The sequence below is a fragment of the Canis aureus genome, chromosome 3 (genome assembly GCF_053574225.1).
Source record: "Canis aureus isolate CA01 chromosome 3, VMU_Caureus_v.1.0, whole genome shotgun sequence".
NCBI lineage: Eukaryota > Metazoa > Chordata > Mammalia > Carnivora > Canidae > Canis > Canis aureus.
In genome coordinates, this window is record NC_135613.1 from 57712060 (window position 1) to 57732056 (window position 19997).

The following is a 19997-nucleotide window of genomic DNA, read 5'->3' on the forward strand; positions in this document are numbered from 1 at the left end:
CTCTTGGCAATCTTGTGAAAACTCTTAGGATGCTTTTTTTTTTTTTTTTTTTTAAGCAGCTCAGTTTTTATTTTTAATTTTTTAAAATTTATTTATGATAGTCACAGAGAGAGAGAGAGAAGCAGAGACATAGGCAGAGGGAGAAGTAGGCTCCATGCACCGGGAGCCCGACGTAGGATTCGATCCCGGGTCTCCAGGATCGTGCCCTGGGCCAAAGGCAGGCGCTAAACCGCCATGCCACCCAGGGATCCTAGGATGCTGTTTTTAATCCCTACATTATTAAAAATCAATCAATCCCTACAATATAAAATACAAAAGAAATCACTTACGATACAAAATATAAATAACTGCAAACTTATTATACAGAAAGAAATGTGTTATTTTATGGATGCATTAATTACAGAGGTTTGGTAGCAGGTCTGGTAAGGACTGTAGTCCTGAAGCAGTGCCACTGTGCCAAGACACAGCAATGGCTACAGCTTCTGTTGGCGATGAAGTCATGGGCGGTGTCTTCCTTAACTGTGCTGGGTTGCCCAGATTGTGGGTAACTAAAGGAAATGGTAAATTTCAGTTAGAGGTTAGTAAAAGTGCAGATCTGACTTTTTTCATAATCTAGATGCATGGATACCTTGAAATCTTGTACGTGTTGTAGGTTATACTAATAACATATTTTCACATGCAAGTTAGGGCTGTGGTGATAGAGTCCTATACAGTGAATACTTCCAGGTAGTATATCAAGTACTGTGGGAAGTACAGCTCTTCCATCAATAATTTAGGCTTTCATATTTATTTTCTCAAATAATGGAAAGCTGAAATTAATAAGCCTACAGAATTATTTCATAAAATGTTATGAACATCACCTCAAAGTTTGAGCAAGTCTTTGGCTTTCTGGAAACACTTTTCAGATGTGCTGCTGTCAAAAAGACACACAACTCAGAAAGTGTCCAAAAGAAGTAGGAATTTCTGTTTAAACATTGTACTCCAACCCTTCCAGAAAGTGTTAAGACCTTCAAGCTTTCCTTTCCTTTCCTTTGTTTGTTTGTTTTTGACCTCCAAGCCTTCCTAACATGTCTGGAAAAGTATCTGAGAAGTTTCGTTAGAATGAGTAAGGGGATAATTTCCATACCAGAAAGAGAAAAAGGTGAAAGTTGAACAGCATTGTAACTTACCACCTGCGCTGGGAGACTTAGCCGTGCAGCCACGATAGTGCTCCTGCCTCTTGCAGGGGCCACTTGCAAGTGCACCAGGGAGGCAGCAGAGCCACATACGAGCTTCTTGGGAGAAGCTAAGTGGGGCTTTGAAGGACAGGGAGATTATTTTGTCAGGTGGCCAGAGGTGACTGATGTTCAAAGCCATTGGCACATGGTGCAACAGATAAAGGAATGGAAGAAATAGGTTCAGCAAAGTTAGGATGTGGGAGACAGGGGCAAAATGTGAGCCAGATTGTGGACACCTTATGCTGAAGCCCAGATTTGGATTTTATCATATAGGCAGGAAGGAGCTTCTGAAGGGCTTTTAAAATGTTTTTCTTAAATAACAGCTTTATGGAAACATAATTCACATGGCATGAAGTTCACTCCTTCAAAATCTCCTACTCAGAAAGCTGTGCACTGTTATCACTGACTAATTCCCCAACAGTTTAACTACCAAGAAAAATTCTGTGCTCATCACTGGTCACTTCCTTTTCCGCCTTCCTCCCAGCCCTGGGCAGCCCTGGTCTCCTTCCCGTCTGTTCAGATTGGCCTCTACTGGTTTTCTGTATAAATGGCATTATACAGTATGTGGCCTTGGGTTTGACTTTTCTGAAGAGCTTTAAACTCAAGAGTGATCATGTAAATTTTGCATTTTAGGAAGTTCAGTTCAGTTAGCAGTAGTGTGGATAGTAAGCCAGCGAGGCAAGACCAATGGTAGGAAGCATACCAGTTGTTGGGGTTGTGAGAGCGGATCTGAGGCAGGTGGCTGAAAGTGGCCATGTCACACAGCCCAGGAGGGAGCAGTAGTGGGGGGAGGCAAGACAGCAGTACGGTTGTGTCTCTGGTTTCTGGCTGGAGTGGCTGGGTGATGCCACCCACTCATTTTTTAGTACAGGACGGCTGAGCTGGCGAGTGTCAGCAGTACCTGCCATTTCGGAGAACCATTGACTTCCTGAAAAGTCAGAACTGCATGAGCTCAGGAAGCGTTTCTGGGTAGCACATTTGTCAGAAAGTATTTAAAGACAGTGAGTAGTGGTTGCCATGCCTTCCACACGTAGAGCAGCATTTCCCAAATTGTATTCCCTAGAACACTTGTTCAGTGAGTGGCACTGTGGGAAGGATGTTTTGATCAAAGGAAGTGGGGACATACTGTGTTCTCTATCCTCCTCCAAGAGAACATAGGTATACTTAAGATCTTGAGCTCAAAGTCCTGCAGTGAAGGAACCTGTAAAATTTCATTTAGCTGGGTTTTCTAACCCTCAATTAGCACAGAAATCCTCTTTTCACTTGTCACTGTTACCGGGAGCAGGCTCTGGGAGACTGTGCATGAGGAGAGATGTGAGGACAGGTGCCATGTGTCCTACAGCAGGCTGCCCCTTGGTTCTTGTCCGAGGCAAGTCCCACACAGGATGGACCATTGGCCAGACCTAGTCTAATGGTCCTATGTTAAAGGAATTGCCTACCATTAAAATTCAGTGTTTTGGGCAGCCCCGGTGGCGCAGCGGTTTGGCGCCACCTGAAGCCCGGGGTGTGATCCTGGAGATCCGGGATCAAGTCCCACGTTGGGCTTCCTGCATGGAGCCTGCTTCTCCCTCTGCCTGTGTCTCTGCCTCTCTCTCGCTCTCTCTGAATAAATAAATAAATCTTTAAAAAAAAAATTCAGTGTTTTTCATTGGGGGGGGGGTGCCTAAACAGTTTGCCATCTCTTGGAGCAAGAGCGACAACAACACAACCAGTTGAAACACACGTGGCAGAAGGCCAATGACCAGTTTCTGGAGTCTCAGCGTTTGCTCATGAGGGACATGCAGCGCATGGAGATCGTGCTCACCTCGGAACAGCTCCGGCAGGTGGAAGAGCTGAAGAAGAGAGATCAGGTGAGCGATAGTTCTGGGGGACTCGCAGCACTGGCACCACGCCCTGCTTGTCCCCACACAGGCCATCGCAGGGCTTATGTTCTGTGGGATTTGACCAAAGGCCGGAGCCAGGGGACATCCACGCCCTTTCAGAATACACGAGAGCTGCGTTGGAGGGCTTTGCTTTAGAAATGGCCTTGTCTGAGAGAAAGAGCTGATTTAACAGCGCTCCTGTGTAGACACTGTGTAGGATGCAACACTGTATATTTCTGAGACAGCCCTTGTCCACCCTCTGTCCAGTTCTCCGACAGAGAATCTCGTGGATTGTGTTTGCCCAGGTTGAGTCATTGGTGACATTGCTCTGGAAGCCTCATTGGAAGTGACGGCATGGGGAGGGTGAGGCTGAGTGATCCGGAAGGGCAGGAGTCCACAGAGCTGCTCACCTGAGATCTTGTTTTCTCTTTGCCTTTTAAAAAATGCTCTAAATTACACAAATAATATACAAATAATCTCAGGTTAAAAATGCTTTGCTGAATGGGATGCCTGGGTGGCTCAGCAGTAGAGCGTCTGCCTGTGGCTCAGAGTGTGATCCCAGGATCTGGGATTGAGGCCTGCATTGGGCTCCCTGCAGGGAGCCTGTTTCTCCCTCTGCCTTTGTCTGCCTCTCTCTCTGTGTGTCTCTCATGAATAAATAAATTAAATAATTAAAAATTAAATAAATAAATAAGAATACTTTGTTGTAAATACAAAGTGATGAAGGACAAAATGATGAAGGGAGGATCTCCTCGGTCACCTCCCTTTCAGGAGCAGCAACTTTTGTCGTCAGAAGTCTTCGTATAGAGGACAGCCCCTCCAGGGTGCTTCTTTGTGTTCATAAGTGCATCTTTAGGTTGATTTGTTTCATACAGTTGGGTCAGGATGCATAGTCCATAACTTACTCTCCCCAGCGTTGTCTGCAGTGAGTGTCCGCACCAGAGAGCTGCCACTCTGCTCACTGCTGTGGTAGACACACCATAATGGGCCCCATCCCTGTCCCTGTAGTGGCACCTAGACTGTTCTGTTTGCTTCATTTCAGACAGTGGCGTGGCTAATCTCCTGCCCCTTCTTGTGCATCGGCGCAGCTATTTCCCTAGCATAGCTGCATAGAAGCTGTTCTAGGTACTGTAAAAATGGTTTCAATTTCCTTGTATGACTTAGGTTAGATTTTGGCTTTCAAAAGTTTCATCCTTTATAAAATTTTTTAATTTTTATTTATTTATGATAGTCACAGAGAGAGAGAGAGAGAGAGAGAGAGAGAGGCAGAGACAGACAGAGGGAGAAGCAGGCTTCATGCACCGGGAGCCTGACGTGGGATTCGATCCTGGGTCTCCAGGATCACGCCCTGGGCCAAAGGCAGGTGCTAAACCGCTGCGCCACGCAGGGATCCCTAAAATTTGTTTTAATTGTGACTCATTCTTCTTCTGTATAGACAAAGCCAGTTTAAGGATTTAGATTCTAAAGTACTGCTGTCCGGGCAGCCTCGGTGGCGCAGCGGTTTAGCGCCGCCTGCAGCCCAGGGCATGATCTTGGAGGCCCTGGACCAGTCCCATGTCGGGCTCTCTGCGTGGAGCCTGCTTCTCCCTCTGCCTGTGTCTCTGCCTCTCTCTCTGCATCTCTATGAATAAATAAATAAAATCTTAAAAAAAATAAATAAAGTACTGCTGTCCATCAAAATGGTCTGAATGCTCTGATTGGTCAGTTAGGGCTTTTTATTCACATTCCCTGAGGTTTCTCTGCATGTCTGAATTGTGCTGCGGCTCACATATAAAGCTCTGTTCCTGTAGTCATCAGGACAGACATGCACTAGGACTCCCCAGGTGAGGGGGTCTGCTGGTTCGAAGCCCATGTGCCCGCCCTCCTCTCAGGCATGGTGGGTTATTGGGGCTTCCCCTGTGCATCTGCCTACCCCTCCTGTGCCCCAGGTGGTGGACTCCCCTTGATGCTGCTCCTGTGGTCCCTTTCCTTGCTGCCCCCTGCAGAAGCTTGTGCACACCTGTGTGCTGCCGTGGCTGTGTCCCCCGTGGGGCTGCTCTGGGAGCCCCGAGGGACTCTGACATCACTTGAACCAGTCTTGTTGTGTCTCACATGAGTTTGTACTATGTCTGGTGGCCGTGCCCTGCCTGCCCTTTTCTGTGGTCACCTGCAGGGATGTCCATGTGAATTCTCCCTCGGGTCCCGGGAAGAGGACGGGGTGTGTTTTATGTCATCTTTCTCCCAATTTACTCATCTGGGAAGCTGCTTCCTGATTTCTCCTTTGTGATGGCTTCATCCTTGGTGCTTGTGGTGTTGAGACATTTGTTAGGATCAGACATCCTGACATAATTACAAAGCAAATAAACCTCAGTGTCCAGTTTTCTTGTAAAGCATTGTTCTCTTTCATTTGTTTTGAGTGGTTAAAAAACTGAACGTGAAGTATGGATCACCTGAGTGATGTGTGTCTGTATCTCCTTTCACCTGCAGGAGGAAGATGAGCAACAGAGGTTTCATAAGAAGAAGGAGCACAACAGAACAGATGTCGAGGAGGAGGCGAAAGCCTCGGCGGCCTGCGCTCTCACACATGAGGAAGCTTGCGCCCAGTTGTCAAATGAAGAGGTAGGGCGAATCTGTCATTCAAGTCCCTGTGTACATGATGTTTTCATATGCAGCTTGTCCTTTGTCCCCCGTGGTTCACGCAGGACATGCGGAGCTGCTGACACAGTGATGGTCTGTGTGTCTCCTATATTTATGATCTCCAGGACATGTGTGGGCCTGTCACTGCCCCTAAAGTGCTTCCCCAGGGCTTCCGATATTAAAGCTGTAGAGGAGAACTTAAATCTTTTTTGGAATGAATAATAAGTGTTGCCAATACTTTAGCTTTTTCTTTAGAAGGTTAGTTGAAGTGTTGAAGAACTGAACTCCCTATAGCACATGTTTGCTCATTAACAGGCTGTGAGGATGGGGGTGAGGTTGGTGGGGGATGGGAGTAGGGGTGGTGGGGAGAGTCAGGTGGAGGGGGCAGCCCTGGAGGTAGAGAGTGGTGCTCCCCTGGCCTGGGGGCCTCTTGCCTCTCTCCCCATGGCTGCAGGGGCCGCCTCAGGGGGTTCTCGTCTCCACCCTGTCTCCACCCTGTTGGCAGCTGCACCCTGGGCATTACTGAGCATTCCCTTGTGGTGAGGGGAGTTGCAGCCAGGCCACTCCTCTCCTCGGCATCCACACAGGCTCCCATGACGTGCACGATGACGTTCCAGTTCTGCTCACACCATTCCAGCACATTTGCCACCCTGTTGTGCTGGCACATGGTTCCTTCTCCTGGAGGGCTATCTTCCCTGCCTTGCTGAGTGTTGAGACCCTCTAGGCATCTTCAGGACTCAGGCTGATCCCCTCTACAGGAAGGAAGTGCTTCTGTTACTGCCTCGAGGATAAAGATGAAGGCCCTCAACATGGCACAGAAGGGCCTCACCGCTGAGTGACCCTCTGTGGCTTCCACGTTCCCCACATCTTCACAGCCAGGCCTGTCCCCATGCTGGCCCAGCTCACATGCCTCTTGCATCCTGTGCCCTGCCCCGCCTCGTCCCCTGGCTTTAGGAACTAGTCCTGGATAGATGGGATTGGGGTCTTCATCCATGTGTCTGTGTAGTGGGTAGGTTTCTGCTCAGTCCCGTGTGGTCTACTTCCTGGTGGCTTATGTTTCCATGTTTGTGGATTGTTTGACATTAAAGCTTTAAAAATATCCTAGTGAACACTGAAGGGGATGATGTAAGTGTTTTTCTACATTCTTTGTTTTGGGTCGTACACTGAGAACCACTTGCCCTGATTCTGCTGTGCATTTTTTTAATAGACTCCCAAGAGAGTCTCAGTTTTTGGGTACTGCCGATTATTATGTGGTTTCTGTGTGCAGGAATGTTTGAAAAAGTTTCAGACTTCAAAAAATATTTTAGCAGGAAAACAGGAAATGGAGCTTTGTTGAATTTACAGTGAAGTGTTTTTAAAATTTTTTGATTCTATCTTTGTTGGTCTGTAGTATATATTGTGCATAACATTATTTTCTGACATTCTAAATATATTTTAGATTTGATCTTTTACAGTTTGAATGTTTTATATTGAGAGTCATGATGATTTACTTTTGCCTGTTGTTGTAAAGTTAATAGTGGCCACTTCAGAGACTCAGATTTTATGGCTAAAGACAATGAAAATGTGTAGGACCTGATACTTTCTTTAGCCTGGTGCGGTGTCCTTTTCTTGGTACAAAAATCAAGTGTGTTCATTGTGGGAAATGTGGAGAGTACAGAGAGGTCCTAGGGAACAGGAGAGCTGGTACCTGAGTCTCCTGCCCGGAGATGACTGCCGCTGCTTTCTAGAGCACGTCTCTCCTTTCTGTTTCTTTTCTCCATTTCCCGAGTTAACATGTGTATATTTCTATTTTTGCTTTTAAACCTAGCCCATATTGTAATTCTACATAATCTTTTATGTAAATTTTTTTTCACTTGAGCCTATCTTAGAGGTTTTGGCTTATCAGTAAATGTTTTCGCACAAGTGGAATTTAATAGCTGACAGCATTTTGGCATGCAAACGCCCAAGAATTCCATCCTGATGGATTTGTGCCCAGGTCTGTAGGTCCGTGCCATTGGAAGAAAAGTGGAATGTTCCTCACAGTCTGTCCGGAAGCAAGTCCCGTGCACCATGTAGAGCCATGTGCAGATGCAGCAGAGTTGGGTCACGAGGCAGAAGCAGGAGCAGGGAGGCAGCACGGGTCAAACAGCACAAGGCTGGCTGCTTTCAGTAATCCCAGTAGGCTTTGGTGTAGAGAGTCTGTTCTCAGTTTCCTGGTGCCTAGCCGTGGGCTGATTTAGGGCGAGGTGGGGTACTGGCATGGGGTCATGAGGGCGGTCAAGGAGGTGGTTGGGGGCCACAGGAAGGATGGGTTGGGAATATGTGAGAGGCCTCTTCATAGGCGACTTGTGTATTAATCGGAGGAATCCGGTGGCTTGGAGTGGTGGTCTTTCCCTGGCTGGCAGGGTCCTCAGAATGGGGAAAACATCGTAAAACATAGAAAATAAGAAACAGTACTAGCAAAGCAATAGTCAAGTTGGTTCCATCTTTACCAGCGTAGGAGTTTTCACCACTATGAGGAACCGTAGTGCTGTTGGTGTACTTCCTCCCTGGGTTCTGCTCACTCCCATAGCATGGGCTGCTGGGAACAACTGCCCATTAAGGGTGTAGACATGTTTAGGGCATCGGGAAATATTGTTGAGTCATCTTCCAGAAACGCCATTTGGTTCACGCTTTCCCCTGGGTGTATGCACTCTCTGTCACCAGCCCTGCATTCCGGCCCATTTCCTGCCGCTGTCCCCTCCTGTCCTTTGTGTCTCAGCAGCACTGCATGGGACCGAGGGTGGCTTCTGTGTAACTCCCAGAAGGGATTCTCATCCCGGTGTGTATCAGCTTTGTACTGGGTACTCGCTCACGACCTCCGCCACAGCTACATTAACTCAACTTAGATATGTGTTCAACAGAACAAAATGGGGGCAGCCTGGGTGGCTCAGCGGCTTAGTGCTGCCTTCGGCCCAAGGCGTGATCCTAGAGTCCTGGGATCGAGTCCCATGTCGGGCTCCCTGCATGGAGCCTGCTTCTCCCTCTGCCTGTGTCTCTGCCTCTCTCTCTCTCTCTCTGTCTCTCATGAATAAATAAATAAAAATCTTAAAAAAAAAAGAATCTTAAAAAAAAAAAAACCAGAACAAAATGGAGGAATTAACATAAAAGTTGTCCAGTTTTTACCAAGTAAGAATATTTTTAAAACATTTAAAAGTTTTGCGTGTCCGGGTGACTCAGCGGTTTAGCGCCACCTTCTGCCCAGGGCGTGATCCTGGAGACCCGGAATCGAGTCCCACGTCAGGCTCCCCGCAAGGAGCCTGCTTTTCGCTCTGCCTTTGTCTTTGCCTCTCTCTCTCTCTCTGTGTCTTTCATGAATGAATAAATAAAATCTTAAAAAAAAGAAACATTTAAAAGTTGTGTTTTTCACAGGCTTTTCCAGTTTATGAATGAAAGGGCTTTTGACAACAAAAAGCAGACAGTATTATCTTGAAATAAAAGGCTAGTCTTTTAAATCGAATATGTTGAATTTCAAGAAACACTTGCTACCCTTTTCTTTTCTGGTTTTCCGGTCACCGTGTGCAGCCTCGTGGAGTGGCACTGCTGTGCTGCTGTCACTTTGAGAATGTGTCGCACCACATGTTACTCTGAGATGAAATGCACACATCATAGAATTAACCACTTAAAGTATGCGACTCAGAGGCATTTAAAGATTTTATTTACTCATTTGACAGAGCATATGCATGAGCAGAGGCAGAGGCAGAGGCAGAGGGAGAAGCAGACTCCTCAGCTGAGCAGGGAGTCGGACAGGGCTCAATCCCAGGACTCTGGAATCATGACCTGAGCCAAAGGCAGACACTTTACCAGCTGAGTCGGGCACCCTGACTCAGAGGCATTTAGTGCACACAGTGTGCAGCCATCACATCTCTGTGGTCCCCCCAGCTTCATCCCAGGAGACCCCACGTCCTCCAAGGAGTCACTCCCCAGTTTCCTTTCCCCTCAGCCTTTGGCAACCACTGATTTGTCTTCCGTCTTCATGGATTTACCTGTTCTGGACGTTTCTTGTGGATGAACTCAGAGTGTGTTACCTTCTGTGTCTTGCTTCTTTCACTTATGTACCCCATATCTCATGCTGACTACACCTTCAGGCATGCAATACTGTTCCCATCTCCCTTCCACTTAGGCTGCTCCTTCCTTTGTCCATCCCCAAACAGACACAGTTGGTGTTTCTCAGGGTTCTGCCCTCAGCCTTTTCATCCTACAGAACCACTGTAGATGTTCTCATTTGCTGCTGTGACTTGAATGATCATTATGTAGTGTTTACCCTCTGGCCTCTCTGTCTAAAGACTTGTATGTCCCTCTGTCAGGTGAGTATGCCCATGTGGATATACGAGTAGCACCTCACATTCAGTGTACCTGGCGCTGAGCTTTAGGAGACCTTCCCTGACCCCCGTGTCTGAGCTAAAAGCCCCACCTTGAGCACCCCGGGCACTCAGTACAGTGCTGCTCATTTTATCACATACAGCGTTCTAACAGCCTGCTTGCTTGCTTATTGTTTTCACGAAACTGCAAACATCATAAGGTCATGGTTTGCTTACCGCTGTGTCCTGAGTACCTGGTTTAGATCCAATAGAAGACACTCAGTAAATTTTGTTCAGTGACTATGTGAAGGTAGTGTGCTAAGGATCATCATGTGGAACGTGTGGCGAAACACTCTGACCATCCGGTAGTTTTTGTCTCAAGTATAGAGAATCGTCTAACTTGGCAATGTGTGTTTTCACATTTTAGGAGCACTTAGATAGCACCCACGGCTCAGTCCACTCCCTGGATGCAGACTTACTCTTGCCGTCTGGAGACTCGTTCAGTAAATCGGACACTGACATGTTTAAAGATGGACTCAGGAGAGCACAGTCTACAGACAGCTTGGGAACCTCAGGCTCACTGCAATCCAAAGCTTTAGGCTATAACTACAAAGCAAAATCTGCTGGTAACTTGGATGAATCGGATTTTGGACCGTTGGTAGGAGCAGATTCAGTGTCTGAGAACTTTGATACTGCCTCCCTTGGGTCACTACAAATGCCAAGTGGGTTTATGTTAACCAAAGATCAGGAGAGAGCGATCAAGGCCATGACGCCAGAACAAGAAGAGACGGCGTCTCTCCTCTCCAGTGTCACCCAGTGTATGGAAAGTGCTTATGTGTCCCCCAGTGGTTACCGCTTGGTCAGTGAGACAGAGTGGAATCTGCTGCAGAAGGAGGTGAGCTGTCTTCCTGACTTTCTCTCTGTTGCTCACGTTGGGTGGCTCTGGGATGTATTGTACAGGATGTACATTGTACAGGATGCCCCTGGAATCCCTACGTGCACACATCGCCACACGGTCCAGTGACTGCCATTCCAGGTGGCTGTGGCTGGAAGGGAACTGGGTGTGAGCTCCCCTACCCTCCACCCCCGGAGTCTCACCTAATCGGAGCTTAGGCACCCTTATGTTGGAGTAGCCTGAATTTGGTTTGCCCCGCACCCTTTCCAGTCTTGGTGTACTCCCAGATTCCTTCTGTCCCCTCTCCTTGAGATCCGAACGCAGATGCTTGTCAGCAGGCACTCGAGTGTATGTAAGGAGGGGTAGGAACCATGGGAAAGAGAGAAGAGAAGGTAGCGCAGAAGGAGGTTCATTTTCCTCCTAAGAGTATTTGCAAACTCAGAAGTAAGAGTTACAACTTCAGGCCTTTGCACAGTGCCTCACAGGATTGTGTGGCCCTGGGTTCCAGCTTCAGGGTAATAATCAGATGGTCCCCAGGTTATAGGCGGGGCCTCATCTCAGGCCACAGGACTCATGCCACTTTTCCCGGTAACTGAGCAGGACAATGTGGTCAGAGGCCAGGTCTCTGACTTTTAGTGCTTTCTTTCACAGGGCCCCTGTCTCTTAAAGGACTGGTTGAGCCGTGAAGCCTGATGGCAGCCACCCCCCCCCCCCCCCAATCTCACGTAGGACATGTGTGAGGAGACGCTCCTTAGCAGCTCTCGGGCTGTTTGTGGCCTGAGCTGGGGGAGCAGCCAATGGGCACTGGTTCCGTCCTGCCCCTGCTCCAGGTGGCATGCTCATCTGCATTGTGCGGGTCTTGGCCTCATACTTTTGCTTCATGTTTTCCTCAAAGGTGGTGTTTTGTGGCCCTTAGCCTCCTGGTTACATAGCTGGGGCCCTTGTTTGCCTGTCCTTCGTGTATTGGTGCTTACAGCATCTTAGAATCCAACCCTAGGGCAGCCTGGGTGGCTCAGCGGTTTAGCACCGCCTTCAGCCCGGGGCATGATCCTGGAGACCTGGCGTTAAGTCCCATGTTAGGCTCCCTGCATGGAGCCTGCTTCTCCCTCTGCCTGCGTCTCTGCCTCTCTCTTTCTCTGTGTCTCTCATGAATAAACAAATAAAATCTTAAAAAAAAAAAAAAAGAATAACATTAGTGGTATCTTTAAAAAATAAAAAAAAGAACCCAACCCTATAGGGCCATAACTCTGAAGAAATTGTCTACCACGTGTTCTCTGAGGAGCATAGATAAGACTGTGCATGTATTCAGATGTGCGACATACATTTTGTTCTGCTGATAAGAGGTAACTTTGATGCCCTTCAGGTACATAATGCGGGAAATAAACTTGGTAGACGTTGCGATATGTGCTCCAATTATGAAAAACAGTTACAAGGGATTCAGATTCAGGAGGCTGAGACCAGAGACCAGGTGAGTTTCTTTTTGGTATGCCAAATTGCTAATGCTGTCCTCCTCACTGCACTGCTGTCCTCCTCACTGGTGTTTCCCCTCCCACTTGCTTTGTGAAATATATCCACGTGAAATACGAAATAACCTGGTTCTTGCAGCGTCAGCTACGTTCCCAGTGGGGCACTCTGGAGCCTTCGCTTTTGTCTGCGACTCAGCTGGCCCAGCAACACGCGGGCCAGCTCAGCTCTTGCAGGGGCAGGGGCACATCTCCTCTCATCGCCCTTTCCTCCTGCCCCGGGGGCGGCCGTGCTGCCAGGAATGTGCGCTGGGCATGGTGCTTCTCCATACAGGGCTTGAGGGGGCGGTTACTGTGCTACTCACTGAATAAAGCTTAGCTGAATATTATCTTAAGCCTTATTTAGAATCTTCATCAAAGCTTATTACCTTCTTTCATAAATTTGTTAAACTGATTACAGTTAGTTTACAGGAGCACAGAAATTAAGATTTGGTAGATTTCGTATGCAGAGATTGACAAGTACTTTTCCAGATACATTGTCTAATAGATTGATTCCTTGAGAACATTTAGGAAATGTAGAATTTCAGGAGAGTGGGGTTGTGAAAGTATAGAGAAGGAAAAGATGATTTTTCTTCTATTTCCAGATTGTTATTTTTTTATTGTAAAGGTTGTTCTCTTAGTCTTCACAGTAAGTTGAAGTGATTAGAATGATGGTTTAATATTTTCAAATGCCATTTGCATTAGTTTCCTCCCATGTGTACCAATTTTCCTGGATGATGGAGACCTCAATTTCTAGAGGCGCACAGGGGCATGTGGCCTCACTGTGCGCTCAGGGAAAGGAACCCTTGAGCTAAGTTTGTTTTTGAGCTGGAATACAAATCTAGGACAGGAAAGGTGTGTGAAGGAACTCTCAGGAAGGGGAAGGCTGTGTTCTAGGAAGCACGAACAGCTCATGGGCTGTGGGGGGTGCAGGAAGGGAGAGGACGCTCCGCTCCGAAAGGAAGACCACCATGAGGTCATTGAGGGAGAGGCGCATGTAGAAATTCTAAGTAGGGAAATGATATGATTAGACTTTTGTTTTAGGAAACATTCATAGTGTTAGTGTGGGTTGCAGATTGGAGGCAGGCGGAGGGTAGACCAGAGTAAAGGGGTGCTGCCACGGCCTGCAGGACTCAGGTGTGGAGGGAGAGCAGACCTTTGCGAAGGAGATACCGAATGTGAGAAAGGATTTGTGGAAGCCTGACAGTGACGTCAGATGAGGTCAGTCATTCTGAATTGACAGATCTGTGCTGTGTCTCAGGAAGACAGAAGATGAGGCTTTTTAAATTTCTGGAGTTAGGGCTTTTTTTTTTTTTAATTAATAAAAGAATCCTTGGGAACTTTGTCCTGATGTGCATTTCAAATTGCACAGGTGAAGAAACTGCAGGCCATGCTGAGGCAGGCGAACGAGCAGTTGGAGAGGACGGCCAGGGAGAGGCAGGAGCTGGAGGACGCCCTGAAGCGCAGCACCCAGGACACTGGCCACCAGGTACCAGGGCCTGACGACCTATCGTGCCACCACCACCCACTGGGACGCTGCCTGGTTGCCTGCTGTGGCTTGGAAACAGCCCTGTTTCTTTCTTGGCCTGGGGCCATTCTGTTTTCCCTCAGAGAATAAAGATCTCTTCCTGATCTCTTTCTGCTGTAGGTCTTACAGACCTTTGAAGGATAACTGTGGAAATAACTGGTTAACTATCAGCAGATGCTCAGTTTTATTTTTTAGTAGTAGGTTTTTCTGCTGCACATAAACTTTCTGACAGGAATAATACTAATTAAATTCCTTTTGACTTTTTAAATGTATAACAAATAGAAAAAACTCAAACATGCACAGATAGACCCACATGCCAGAACTCAGTTCTATATTCCCCTGGTTGGGACAGAATAACAGAACAGAAGCCCGCTCCTTCCCTGACTTGTGACACTAGCAGAGGGTGTTGTCTCTCTGTTGGAACAAATGAGGTAGATGGTGTGCATCATCTCGTCTTCCCCTGTGTGGCATTGTGAGGCTCTTACCCGACACTGGAGCAGTGGCAGCTTCCTTGTGGTCGTCGCACACTTGTACTGTGTGCGGATCTGTAAGTGTCTCCTTTGGGACTAGTGTTTGGGTGGTTTCCAGTTCTGGGCTGTTAGGAGTACTTCTACTCTGAAATTTCCATACGGGGCTTGTTGTGCATGCTTCTGCTGGGAATCCACTAGGAGTGCCGGGCCCAGGTCAGATGGTCAGAATGCACTCAACTTCAGCGGATAACAAAGCCAAACAATCTTCTACAGTGGTCGCACACATTTATACTCCGAGCAGCAATGCAGAGGGCATCCCTGTGGGCCCATCATTGCGGTAGCTGATTATGGGGTTCCACGGTGGCTTAGTCTGCATTTCTCTGATGACCACCCAGGTTATGTAGCATGTGTCCTACATAGTGGCCACTGGGGTGTGTGTGTGTGTGTGTGTGTGTGTGTGTGTGTGTGTGAGATTCCCCTCAAGTCTTATGCTAATTGTCTATTGTTGTCTAGTTCTGTTTATCTGTTTTTGTTATTTTTCTGATTTGTTAGAAGCTCTTTATACAATCATATTAGAGCCTTTTGGTGACTTGTGTGGTGCATTTCTGCTCATCAGTACTTGACGTTTTCATTATTTTAATGGTGTCTTTTGATGAAAAGTTCATAATTTTCATGTAGTCAAGCTGATTGAATTTTTTTTAATGATTTGTGATTTTTTTTTATTTTTATTTTTTATTTTTTTATTTTTTTGTTTTTTAAAAGAATATTTTTTGGGGGTGCCTGGGTGGCTCAGTCATTTGAACATATGACTCTTGATCTCAGTGCAGGTCATGATCTCAGGGTCGTGGGATCGAGCCTATGTTGGGCTTTGTTCAGTGAGGAGTCTGCTCAAGATTCTTTCCCCTTCCCTCTTCCTCCCCCTCTGTTCTTCCCACTGCTCAGGTGCTCTCTCTCTCAAATAAATAATAAGAATCCCTTTTTAAAAAGAATATTGGGGGCAGCCCGGGTGGCTCAGCGGTTTAGCGCCTGCCTTCAGCCCAGGGCGTGATTCTGGAGACCCGGGATCGAATCCCATGTCGGGCTCCCTGTGTGGAGCCTGCTTCTCCCTCTGTCTATGTCTCTGCCTCTCTCTCTGTGTGTCTCTCATGAATAAATTAAAAAAAAAAAAAAAAAAAAAAGAATATTGGGCAGCCCGGATGGCTCAGTGGTTTAGCATCACCTTCAGCCCAGGGCCTGATCCTGGAGACCCGGGATCGAATCCCGTGTCAGGCTTCCTGCATGGAGCCTGCTTCTCCCTCTGCCTGTATTTCTGCCTCTCTCTCTGTGTGTCTCATGAATAAATAAATAAAATCTTAAAAAATTAAAATAAAAAAGAATATGTGTTATAAAGGTATTTTCATATATTTTTGTGGAAGCTTTATTGTTTATAGTCACATTTATATCTAAAAATCCATCTAGAATTAATTTTGATGTGTATGCTGTATAGATGAGGGTAGTTTTATTTCTTCCATTTGGATAGCTGTTCGGACCATTTAGTGAAAAGATCCCCTTTTTTCTTCTGCTCTCCAAGGTCATCTGTGTCATTCATCAAGTGATTATGTATGGTGGTAGGAGGGGAGTCATTTTCAAGACTGTTCTCTTCAGTTGGTCTGTTTGTCTATTTCTGTGCAAAATTCTCTGCTGTAATTCATAGTAAAATTTTCATTTGATTTTTTAAAAAATAGTTTTTAGTTCTCTGCTGAGGTCTGTGTTTTCCCTCATTCCAAAAGTATTCACCTTTTTTTCGTGCATAGTTTTAATACTTACTTTAGAGTCTTTGATAATTCTCCTGGGTCTTCATGGGGTTGGCAGGTGTGAGTTTCTTTCCCCCCTGAGAAATCAGTCACATTTTCCTGATTTTTCCCATGTCGAGTACTTTTAGGTTGTACCCTGGGAACTATGAATATGTTACTGTGAGACTCAGCACTTTGTTTATCTGATTAGGTTCTGTTAGCAGGCCTCATCTTGCCTTGTGTGGAGATGCTTCTGATGTCAGTTCCTTTTTTATTTTTTTTTTAAGATTTTATTTATTTATTCATGAGAGACACAGAGAGGGAGGCAGAGACACAGGCAGAGGAAGAAGCAGGCTCCCTGCGGGGAGCTCGATGCGGGACTTGAGCCCAGGACTCCAGGATCACACCCTGAGCCGAAGGCAGGCGCTAAACCACTGAGCCACCCAGGCATCCCATCAGTTCCCTTTTTAAAGCTTTTGAAGAGCTTTTGGATGTGTTCACTTGTGGTGGGTGTGGGACTTGTGTTGGTTGATACACAGAATTAAGCCCTCCCTCCCTCAGTCCCCTCCCCAAGGACACCCCTCTGCTCTTCTTCCAGGGACCTTGCCCTTGCACTGGGATCACACAGAGTCTGGTCCCTTGTACCCCCCTCCCCCCTGCAGCTATTATGGTTCTGCCGCTGGTCATCTCAGAAGAACGCTGCCACAGAAGTGAGAAAAACCCCACGTGAGCAGTGAATTCACTCCTGGATGAGTTGCTTCTCCCATTTTGACTTCCTTCTTTCAACTGTCTGCTTTTGCTTATTTTTCAAAGTCCTTGGGTAGTTGTTAGTTGTAATCAGGGTAGAGAAAGGCCATTATGGGCCTCATCCTTCTTGGAAGTCTCTACTCTCTCATATTTTTTTTAGACAGATCTTTTTATTTCCACCTTCATCCAAAAAGGATTCTTGACCAGCTGTGGTGTCATGAACACTTATGCTGTTTTCCCCCAGGCTTGGAAGTTACTGTTGGGTCTGTATTTCTACTAGTAAGAAGTTAGCTGTAGGTCCTACTGTTGCTCCTTTGAAGGTAAAATATTATTTTTTCCCTGGTTATTTTAAGGATTTTTTTTTTTTTTTTTTTGCTTTTGTTTTCAGCAGTTTTACTGTGCTGTACCTAGGTGTATTTTTTATTCATATTTTTCCTGTTTGAGGTTCTCACACGGTTTCTTGGATTTCTGAATTGATGAATTACATCATAATTGGCATAATCTCAGCTGTTATGTGTATCTTGTAAAAATTTGCTTTTATTGAGATATTACATATAGCCAAGTGCATAAATCTCAAGTGTAGAGCTTGGTGAATTTTAACACATGGAAAGTTTACTAGGTGATCATCATCTGGATCAAGATACAAAGCTTTCTAATATACTTGTGCTCCTTCATACTAACTAAACACCAGAGCTGCCTGCACAGAGGGTAGGCAGGGTTCTGACTTGAACACTGTTTAGTATTGCTCATTCTTGAACTTCATGCAAATGGAATCCTATTGTTCAGAGCCGTGCACAGCCAGTCTGTTTGCTTATTACGTCTGAGGCTCCTGCACATTGTTCCTGCTTCCGTGGTTAGATGTGAATGCTGTATATATTCTGGTACACGGATGTGGTGTAATTTATCCATTCTGCAGTTGAAAGATATTTGGGTTGTTTCTAGTTTTTGGCTTTTGTGAACCAATACGTTTTCTTTTCTTTCTTTTTTTTTTTTTTTTTTAACCAATACGTTTTCTAAAAACACCCTTGTATGTGTCTTTGGTGGACATATGGTCTCATTTCTCTGGAGCATCCCTAGGAATGAGATGACAGGGTTTCTGCATAGGCTTATTTTTAGCTCTGCTAGCTCGGTTTCCATTGGGCACATTGCTTCAGATATTTGTATATATTACACCATGTTGTATTTACACATTTTTTTAAGCCTCTTCTGTATTTTCCGAATTGTATGTTTCCTTCAGATCTGTTTTATACTTTCTCTTCAAATAGGTCTAATCTGTTAAGACTTATCCATTGAGGGATCCCTGGGTGGCGCAGCAGTTTGGCGCTTGCCTTTGGCCCAGGGCGCGATCCTGGAGACCCAGGATCGAATCCCACGTCGGGCTCCCGGTGCATGGAGCCTGCTTCTCCCTCTGCCTGTGTCTCTGCCTCTCTCTCTCTCTCTCTCTCTCTCTCTCTGTGTGTGTGACTATCATAAATAAATAAAAATTAAAAAAAAAAAAAAGACTTATCCATTGAAATTTTTAATTTAGATAATTTATTTTTTTTAAGATTTTTTATTTATTTATTCATAGAGACATAGAGAGAGAGAGAGGCAGAGACACAGGCCAAGGGAGAAGCAGACTCCATGCAGGGAGCCCGACGTGGGACTCGATCCCAGGTCTCCAGGATCACGCCCCAGGCTATAGGCGGCGCTAAATCGCTGCACCACTGGGGCTGCCCTAATTTATTTTTTCTATTTATCATTTCCATTTGGTTACTTTCCATTGTTTCCAGTTCTCTGGTAGGTCTCAATTCCCTTGTATTATTTAAAAAAAAATTATATATATATATTTTAGAGATTTTATTTATTTATTCATGAGAGACAGAGAGAGAGAGAGAGAGGCAGAGATACAGGCAGAGGGAGAAGCAGGCTCCATGCAGGGAGCCCGATGTGGGACTCAATCCTTGGACTCCAGGATCATGCCCTAGAGGGTGCTAAACCGCTGAGCCACCCAGGCATCTCTCAATTCTCTTTTAAATAGATCTCTGGACAGGTCAAATATAGTTAATTTTAAAGTCTGTCTCTAATAATTCACAAATCTGGATTCACTTTAGATCTGTTTGTATTGTTTTGTTTTTATTATTTCCTTTTGGTTTTATCCTGTTCTTTCTTTTGTGCATTTTTATGTGAGTGCTGGACATTGTATATTAAAATGTTGAAATGCTAGTGACAGTCCCTCACAGGCATTGAGATTATATAAAGTTGTGAAGTTCGGGTTACTTTAAAGCCTTCCCTTACCCTAGGCTGTCACCCTGTGGGGACCCAATCCACACCATGCAGCGAGTTTCACAGGGTGCCTTTGCATCATGGCTTCTGGACTCTCATCTCTGCCACCCTGTCCTGGATGCTGGGCTTCATGGTGTCACATAGGTTTCTCTTGGAGCTGGCATGTCCTCCTTCTGACCCTTGGCTCTGTAAATCTTTTTTTGCCCTGTTCTCCGGTGCCTTCAAGTAGATATCTTTCATATTTTTGTCTGGTTTTCTTAATTCTCAATAGGAAGTTTGAGTCACATGACCTAATCTGCCACTACTGGAAGCAGAATGCTGGCAATAATTTTTTTAATGTCTGAACAAATATATTTTGATTTATATTATAATTGTTATGTACGAATCCCCAACTTTCACAGGACCTCTCTCAGAAACATTCAAACTGGGGATCCCTGGGTGGCTCAGTGGTTTTGCGCCTGCTTTCAGCCCAGGACGTGATCCTGGAGTCCCGGGATCGAGTCCCGCATCAGGCTATCGGCATGGAGCCTGCTTCTCCCTCTCCCTTTGTCTCTGCCTCTCTCTCTCTCTCTGTCTGTCTGTCATGAATAAATAAATAAAATCTTAAAAAAAAAAAAAGAAACATTCAAACTAAGGGAGTTTACAGTTCAATGGTGTTAGTCGTGCACTGCTTGCTTTTGAGTAAATCATCTTGGAAGACTGACATTAGTTCACAGAAGGTCCATTTATGCTTTACACTGTGTGCTTTTGTTTTGTGGACAAGAGTTTCAAAATTTTTATTGATTTTTTTTAAGCTTCTTTCTT

General features: G+C 45.8%; 1 protein-coding gene across 3 annotated transcripts in view; it reads left to right on the forward strand.

Annotated features, from left to right (window-relative positions):
* RABEP1 (rabaptin, RAB GTPase binding effector protein 1) overlaps positions 1–19997 on the forward strand; it is a 101917-nt gene that overhangs the window by 70433 nt on the left and 11487 nt on the right. For all 3 annotated transcript variants that reach the window (XM_077893100.1, XM_077893099.1, XM_077893098.1), the window contains 5 exons: positions 2889–3067; positions 5546–5677; positions 10442–10909; positions 12273–12377; positions 13784–13900. In XM_077893100.1, the coding sequence (XP_077749226.1) occupies positions 2889–3067; positions 5546–5677; positions 10442–10909; positions 12273–12377; positions 13784–13900 (1001 nt within the window). The remainder of the gene's footprint in view (positions 1–2888; positions 3068–5545; positions 5678–10441; positions 10910–12272; positions 12378–13783; positions 13901–19997) is intronic.